This window comes from Gekko japonicus, unplaced genomic scaffold (assembly GCF_001447785.1).
Source record: "Gekko japonicus isolate JY-2015 unplaced genomic scaffold, Gekko_japonicus_V1.1 scaffold2857, whole genome shotgun sequence".
Lineage (NCBI taxonomy): Eukaryota > Metazoa > Chordata > Lepidosauria > Squamata > Gekkonidae > Gekko > Gekko japonicus.
The window spans coordinates 178,045-186,593 of record NW_015163692.1 but is presented as its reverse complement, the minus strand read 5'-3'; the positions used below and the strand labels follow the sequence as shown (position 1 = coordinate 186,593).

Sequence of the window (8,549 nt, the reverse complement as noted above, 5' to 3'; positions counted from 1 at the left end):
AGCATACTCAGGACTGCAACAGCACAGACATTTCGACGCAATAAATCAGAGCAAGAGGTGTCAGTTTTCAGACACGCCTAGCCACAGGACCGGCTCAGGGCGGCTAACAACACTTAAAACACTAAGACAATAAATACATTAAAATACATTAATAAATGCATATCTGAGGTTGTTGATCTTTTAAACAGCAATCTTACGTTAGCTTTCATGGAGTCTGAAACGCTTAGAGTTGCACTCAAGGGCGGTCTTGGTGATTCTAGGACCCCAAACGCCACTCATGATGGGGGCCCAGAATCACTGGCCTGTGGACAGAGGGGGTAGGTATGTAGGGTGGTGGGGGAGAGTCCTTATATTGGGATATTCGGTTAATATAGCAGAGTCTTGCCAAGTCATAGAAGCGTGGTACTGAGTACCATAAATAAATCTCCCCAGAGTCCGCGCACACAACCACTACACCAAACTGGGCAGGAGGAGCCACGTGGAAGGCTGCTGGGGATCAGGAAAGTAAACCCCCCACACAGTTCTCTGAGTTGATCAAGGAGGAAAGGCTTTGCCAAGAAAGGAGGAGCAAAGAATGCGGGTTGTGGAAGTGGCAGGCGCAGTTCTGGAGAGGAAGGGAGTGATACATCTGCCCTCGATTACCTGGAAGAGAAGGAGAACAGGGCAGGTGTGAGAATGCGCCTGGCCAAAGACATTAGGACTCTGCCCAAAGAAGAGTCCCCTGGATTCTCTCACAGAGCCAGACTCCCCCCTCCCCCCTTCAGGTATGGCCTTGCAAGCTCTTCCCTCTCAGACACAGAGATCTTCTTTCCCACTCCTCCTTTCCTATCCACACTCCTCCCCCATTTCTTGCACCCCTCAGGCACAGGGAAAGGTGTCTCCCCCAAATTTGGCAGCGTGAGCCGCCCCGCCCCCCACATCTCTGGGCCTTCCACCCCAAGCTCACAGGCAACTGCAGGCGGGACTCACCTGGGCCTCCGGCGGAAGTTGGCCTCGTTCATCTGCCGGTTCTTGATGAGGAAGACGGTGCCCACGATTATGCCCACGATGCCCACGGCCAGTCCCAGACCGCACACCACATTAGCCTCGGTCTCTGGAAGGGGCTCGGCCGTGTCGGCATCTAAGGGAAGAAGACGGCTTAGCGGAAGCAGAAGCGGGGATCGGCTCCGGCTCCTCCCCCACGATCTCTGCCCCTTGGATTCCGCATCCCCGGGGGCCATCGCTAAGAGTTCAGCTCCCCCCTTTGACCCAAAAACCCTCCGGCGGAGACAGTCAAGAGCAGTGGTCCTCTCCGTGCTGATTCCATCCCTCGTGCAGTTTCTCATGTATATTTGGGAGTCGCAGGGCTATTTTTGGGCAGGAACGCACAGGAACGGAGTTCCAGCTGGCCACACCCAGCCGGAACTCATTAGCATAATAGGCCACACCCAACAGCAGAAACGCATTAGGATTGGCTACATTAGGGGGTGTGGCCTAACATGCAAAGGAGTTCCTGCTACAAAAAAAGCCCTGGGTTTTGACAACAAGCAAGGTAAACAGAATAAGAAGCAAAAGGTGGGTGTGGCTGGATGACCACACTTCTGGTAACACGGGAGTGCGGCCTAATGTGCTAATGAGCTTTGCTGTCATGGGTGTGGCCTAATATGCTAATGAATTTCTGCTGCTGGGTGTGGCCTATTATGCTAATGAGTTCCTGCTGGGCTTTTTCTACAAAAAGAGCCCTGGCCCGGGTGTCACTGCATCGTTTGTCAGGGTAAAGTATGAGTAGCATCCCCTGACCTGGATAGCCCAGGCAAGCCCGATCCCGTCAGATCTCAGAAGCTAAGCAGGGTCAACTCTGGCAAGTACTCGGATGGGAGACCTCCAAGGAATGCCAGGGCTGGGACACAGGGGCAGGCAATAGCAAGCCACCTCCAAGCGCCACAAGGGGTTGCCAGAAGTCAACCATTACAACGCACACACACACAGAGAATACTCTCTCATGCACAAAAACTATGAGTAGCACCCACTGGGCGAGGGCCAGGGAAGTGGGCTCAGGCAGGATCAGCTCAAAGGAGATGAAGTTTAAGGGGATAAAGACATGGAGCTGCCTGATAACTAAATCAGACCCTCTCGGTCCATCAAGGTCAGTCGGACAGGGAGTGGCTCCCCAGGGTCTCTGGAAAAGCTTTTCCACATCACCTCCTACCTGATCCATGACCCCTGGAGATGCTGGGGATTGAACCTGGGACCCTCTGCGTGCCAGCCACGGCCCCTCCCTCATTAGCATGGAGGCACAGTGAGAGAGGAAGGGAGCTTTGACTTTTGAAAGCTCAGACCCCCCAAAATATTGGTGCTGGAATTGGAGGACTTTGGCGCTGTCTCCTGTCTCAGACTTGAGAAGATGGCACCAAAGAGTTTAGACAGATTGAAGGGTCAGGACACACAGAGCATCCTTTCCTTCCTGCTCTCTGATCCTTTCCTTTGAAGCAGAATGCTACTCTTAGGGGCAATTTCCTCTGCTTTCGCTCCCAAACTCTCTCTTCTCCCACGCACACACACACAAACAGGGCACATGGTCTCCATCTTGCGCCATGGAGGCTGGACCTGCATCCAGCATCCAACACCATCTTGTTAGCTGAAATAAGTAATCTATCCCTGTCTCTTACCTGCACTCTCCAGCATGTATTTCCTTTAATAAAAGTTGCTTAATTAGTTTTAGAACTGACTGCTGTGTGACTTTGTAAGTCTGTTGCCACACCCAGCCCCACAAGCTCTGCTGCGTTAAAGCCCTTGTAAAAAAGGTAAAGGTTCCCTTGCTTGAAAGCCAGTCGAGTCCGACTCTAGGGTTGCGGTGCTCATCTCCGTTTCAAAGCCGGAGAGCCAGCGCTGTCCGAAGACGTTTCCGTGGTCATGTGGCTGGCATGACTAAACACCAAGGCACACGGAACGCTGTTCCCTTCCCACCAAAGTGGCACCTATTTATCTACTTGCAATTTCTTGCTTTCGAACTGCTAGGTTGGCAGGAGCTGGAACTGGAGATGGGAGCTCATTCTGTCATGCGGCACACTCGGGGCTCGAACTGCTGAACTACCGACCTTCCACAGCCTGCAGTTCAGCGTCTTAACCACTTGAGCCACCGCAGCTCCTTTAAAGCCCTTGAGCACTCTGCTATTTTTCCGTGGTTCTTCCCTGGCAATACCAAGTCCAGAGAATCCAACAACAGGGTGGACTAAAATCTGGCTGTCCTCTACCTTTGTAACCCCCTTTCTGTGTGACAATGTGTCCCTCCTTAGACTAGTTTTCATTTGTGTTGTTTCCTCCCAGTTCCATAGACCCAGTCCTCCAGCATTGCCTATGGGAGGACTCGGCTGTCTGATCGGCTTGTTTTCCTTATGTTGTAATCTGCCTTGAGCCTCAGGGAACAAGGTGGGCTATAAATTATGACAATGAGACCACCACCACCTATTACTAAGACATTTTTGTCTTAGTTCAGGACGGATGGCTCCAGAGCAAACTGACTGATGCAGCAGGCAAATCGCTCGCTCACAACCTTTAATGCCACCAGCAGCAGCAGCTCACAAGGCATCATCACCATCATCACCACCACCATCACAATTGAAGCCCAGCTGGAACTTCCGGGCCCCTCGCAAGCAAGCAAAACCAAGAGTTTGTTGGGCCATCACTACTGAATCCTGAAATGGGTTCTCTCCTGCCCAGCCTGGGGAAAAGGGCTTTGATTCACACATGCACATTTCACCCCTAGGAGACTCTGTGAGCTGAAGGTGTGAAATGCCTCCCCTGGAAGGTCTTGTGCTTGAGGTGCCCTCAGCTCATGTGGCTGTCCTTCCGTGGCCTGCGATCCATGACAGTTGTAGAAAAGAGCCAGAGTCCAGGAGCACCTTCAAGACTAACAAAAATTTGTGGCAGGGGAGGAGCTTTCACGAGTCACGGCTCACTGCTTCTGATACAGCTAGAACGCTGTATCTGAAGAAGTGAGCAGTGACTCACAAAAGTTTATACCTTTAAGGTGCTTTTTTACGGCTACAGAGAGACTAACACGACTGTGCATCTTGATCTATATCCACGGTAGTTGTGACACACATGGGAGTCACCAACCATGGTGCCGTGGTCCACTACTGAGGACCCTCCCCCTCAGGTACGCACTGGCCCTGATTCCCACCCCCGGCCCCGATCCTTACTCCACTCCCTGGTGAGGGGCTGGGCCAGGCCCTGGTGCTCCACCCGACAGTAGTAGATGTCCTCGGCGTTGGGGACGAAGGTCAGGTAGGAGAACTTGTGGAAGGAGTGGTCCGCATTGGGGTAGAAGTCCGTCTCCTCCGTGGCCTGCACCTCCTGCCCGTTCTTCACCCAGGTCAGGTTGATCTCTGGGGGTGAGAACTCGTTTGCCAGGCAGATGAGCACATTGGGCTCCCCCAGCTCCACCGGCTTCTCCAGGTACACCATCACTTTGGGGGGCACTAGAAGGGAAGGGAGGGAGACAGAGGAGAGGTTCTGTCGCAGGTCTGGGTCCCAGGCCAAGGTCACCCTTCCCAGCTCCCTCATGGGTCCCAGAATGGACTCTTCACTCCCTAAAAGGAGAAGATGCCCCACTCCTTGCCTGGACTTTGGGGTCCATGTCAGTGTGAGGAGGGGGTCCCTGTCTGGACCCGCCTGGCACAGGATCAGCTCTGGAGACCCACCAGGCAGGTTCCAAGAGGGGAGGATCTCTCAGGAGGATGGGAAAGGGGGAAGGGGACTGGAGTGGGCAGCGCACCATCACTGGGCAGCAGGAGACTCTTCCCATGTTTAGCCGTGAGTTGACCCTGATGGTTGAAAGCCAGTGTGGTGTAGGGGTTCAGGTGTCAGACTGGGATCTGAGAGACCCAGGTTCGAATCCACGCTCTGCCAGGGAAGCTTGCTGCATAACTTTGAATGAGGCACTCTCAGCCTGACCCGCCTCGCAGGGTTGTTGCGTGGAGACAGTGGAGGAGCAGAGATGCAAGCCACTTTGGGCTGCCTTTGGGGAGAGAGGCAGGGTACAAATCTGGTAAACAAATAAATAAACTCTTTGGACCCTAGCCTCAGGAATGTGCCCCATGTGAGGCAGGTTACTCAGAAGTAGAAGCTTCAGGGCTGGGGGTGCATCTAAGACTGGACTGAGCCAGGGTTTCCCTGGCACCGGGAAATAAAGGGCCCTTTCTCAGCCCCAGGGATCCCGCGGTATTATTATTACTATTATTTGTAACCCTCCTTGTTGGACACGCTGGCTCAAGGCGGATAACAGGATGTACCGTTCTGGGCCGGGGTGTTGTTGGAGAGGCTCATAAGGACGCCCAGGTTGGAGCGGAGGATGGCCAGGTCCCCCGGCACGCCCTCGGCCTGGAAGCCGGTGAGCTCCCCGAACCGGGGCAGCCGCCAGACGGCCTCCTTGCGCTGCAGGTCCACGTGGAAGATCTCGTCGCCGTCGAAGTCGTACAGGTACTCGCCGGGCCCCTCCTCCGAGCTCAGGCTCCGCTGGACGAATTCCACCCCCGACAGCACCTCCTCTGCTGCACCCACGGGAGGGAGGGAAGGGAAAAGAGAGGGGCTCACCGGGAGCCAGAAAGACTGTCGGGGCTCCTCACCCCACCAGTCACACGCGCAAGATCGGGGAACCCTCTTGGCTGGGGAAGTCCCCGCGCCCGCCCCGCCCCCCAGCAGAGCATTCCAGGTTGCAAATCTCTTCTCGCTTACCGTGATTCTCAGCCCCCCCCCCCAGAAACCCAAGCCCCTCCGATCTGCCTTCCTATTAATTCCTCCCCCCTTGCCAAGTTTCCCCCCACATCAGCACTTTGCAGGTACCTCGGGGGGGGGGGCGGGGGGGGCTCTTACCTGGCACCAGGTGGCCCCCCAAGATGGCCAGCAACCACAGCTGCCCGGCCCAGACCCCCATTCCTGCGGCCATCTCAGTGGAGGGAGGTGTCCAGCGCAGCCAGGCAGCAATGGAGACTGCGGGGCAGAGGCGCCGGATTCAGCCCGGTCCCGGCCGGGGTGGGGGGTGGGGGAAGGAGTTGGGCCACCGCAGCCAATGAGAAAAAGGCTCGGCTGCTGACCCGGCTGTTGCTGGGTGGAAGAGCTCCAGAACGGAGACCAAGAGACAGACAGACTGAAATGGAGCCAGTGTTCCCTCTAAGCTGAGTGATTGTGAGCCAGCTTACGTTTTTTTAGCCGCTGGCTCACACATTTTTGTCTTCGCTCAGGAAGGAGGGCTCCAGAGCAAACTGATTGATGCAGCAGCCAAATCGCTCGGCTCACAACCTTTAATGCCAGCAGCAGCAGCTCACAAGGCAGAATTTTTGCTCACAAGACTTCACAGCTTAGAGGGAGCGTTGGAACCCAGAAGGTGCTTGGCTCGCCCTCCCCCGGGGCCGGGGGGAAGGGGGGGGGGGGGGGGGGGGGGAGAAAGCGGGCCCAAACCTGGTCTGGCCAGCAGCAGTTTTTGCTGGCTGGGGCTCCACAGGGTCTTTCCCCAGTCTAGCAGCACCAAGGACAGAGCCCGGGGGACCTTCTGCCTGCCCGGCAAGGACTCCTCCACCGTCTCTGACTCCCTTGCACCTCACCTGTCTTCTCAGTGAGAGACCCCAAAGCAGGTTGTTTGTTTGTGGATTTGTCTGTTTATTTAAAACAGGATGTTTTCACTGCCTTCCAGAACTCAAGGCAACTTGCAATATAAACAGAACGCAGAACATGAAAATACATAAAACTATAGTGGAATTTATGCCTATGGGCCTGAGTTTCTGTCTAAATACCATGAATGAATCAATGCTAATAGAGCTTTGCTGTATAGCTGATGTGACATGCTTGTAAGGTAGGGCTGACCATTTTCTTGGTGCTTTCCTATGTATAAAAATAATACTTTATATTTTTCTACGGTTATTTCCTTCTCTGGCTCCCGTGGGTCTCCACCATGTTTTCTTCTTTCGAGTGGAGGTCTGTAGTACTGATACAGTTTGGTGAGAGCCAGTTTGGTGTAGTGGTTAAGTTGTTGTTGTTCAGTCGCACAGTCGAGTCCGACTCTTCGCGACCCCATGGACCAGCTCCCGCCAGGCCTTCCTGTCTTCTGCCGTCCCCCGAGATCTCTCTCTTGATCAGTCTCTGCCAGTTCAGACCCCATCAATGTGTATTTATATTAAGGATTTTTGGCTCCAATGTGCATCACCTTGCACTTGGCCACATTGAACCCCATTTGCCATGTTGATGCCCACTTGCCCATCCTTGACAGATCCCTGTGGAGTGCAAATTTAGTCATGTCACTGCTTACTCCCCACTCCAAATCATTAATGAACAAGTTAAAAAGCAGTGGACCAAGTACTGATCCCTGCAGTACCCCACTGCTTACCACCCTCCACTGAGAAAATTGCCCATTTATACTCTCTGTTTTCTATTAATTCACCAGTTTTTGATCCATAAAAGGACTTGTCCTTCTATCCCATAATTTTTGAGCTTACTTAGGAGCCTTTGATGGGAACTTTATCAAAAGCTTTCTGGAAGTCAAGGTAAACAATATCTATTGGATCCCCCTTGTCCACATGTTTGTTCACCCCCTCAAAGAACACTAACAGGTTAGTGAGACAAGATCTTCCCTTACAGAACCCATGCTGAGTCTGCCTCAATAGGTTTTGTTTATCTATGTGCCTACTAATTCTTTCCTTAATAATGGTTTCCACCACTTTACCCGGTATCGAGGTCAGACTGACTGGCCTGTAATTTCCCAGATCTCCTCTTGAACCCTTTTTAAAGATGGGAGAAAAGTGGGGTATAGAGGTTTGTTTGCTCCCCATCAGCTAAACAGAAAGGGGCACCAAGCAATGTTCCCTCTAAGCCGTGGAGTCTTGTGAGCAAAAATCCCACTTTGTGAGCCCCTGGAGTGAAAGTTGCGATTTGGCTGCTGCATAAATCAGTTTGCTCTGGAGCCCTCCTCCCTGAGTGAAGACAAAAACGGGTGAGCCGGAGGCTAAAAAACCTGTGAGCTGGCTCACACCAACTCCACTTAGAGGGAACACTGGTCCCAAGGCTGTTGAATAGGACTGATCGCAGTCACAAACAGATCAAACTGCTTGTGCCCCCCCGCCCCCGAGCGAAGAGTGGGGTTTGGCGCTGACTGCCTAGGGGAAAGAATGGGGGTAGGAGGAGGAAACGGGGCTCTTCGGCGTACCCCCTGGATGCGCGCAGCACACTCACTTTAACACTCTCCCTGAAAAAACATCTTCCCGAAGGAGAGCAGTTGCCGGCGGTCCTGCCCGGAGACTGATGCTGCTGCCTCAGGGGGAATTCTCATTGGTACTCCTTTGGGCTCAGGCCCCGCCCACTCCTCGGGACTTAAGAGGCAAAAGTCTCTCTCCCCCCCCGCGCCCCGCAGTGAGCTGTCAAAGTTTCCACCGGGGCTGGACGTGGGTTTTCTCCGGGGGCCAGCCATGGGGCCCGGCTTGATCCTGCTGGAGACGCTGTTGGTGCTGCTGCTGGGGCCGCATTTGGTCCCTGGAGCCGAGAGGAGGTTCAAGACATCAGGTAAGGGGAGCTGGGGGGGG

At 53.9% G+C, this 8,549-nt stretch overlaps 2 protein-coding genes across 2 annotated transcripts in view; one reads left to right on the top strand and one right to left on the bottom strand.

The window, feature by feature from the left end:
• Positions 1-436: 436 nt before the first annotated feature.
• Positions 437-5,953, bottom strand: LOC107107489 (mamu class II histocompatibility antigen, DR alpha chain-like). Its single transcript, XM_015407795.1, has 5 exons — positions 5,854-5,953; positions 5,274-5,531; positions 4,182-4,460; positions 970-1,120; positions 437-642 (listed from the first exon to the last, which is right to left on the bottom strand). Exons 1-5 carry the CDS (start codon positions 5,924-5,926, stop codon positions 639-641), a joined length of 765 nt encoding a protein of 254 aa, XP_015263281.1. The 5' UTR covers positions 5,927-5,953; the 3' UTR covers positions 437-638.
• Positions 5,954-8,435: 2,482 nt separating this feature from the next.
• The window catches only part of LOC107107487 (HLA class II histocompatibility antigen, DP beta 1 chain-like), a 10,575-nt gene continuing 10,461 nt past the window's right edge, over positions 8,436-8,549 (top strand). The window contains exon 1 of the mRNA XM_015407793.1: positions 8,436-8,529. Coding sequence (XP_015263279.1) covers positions 8,436-8,529 — 94 coding nt within the window. The remainder of the gene's footprint in view (positions 8,530-8,549) is intronic.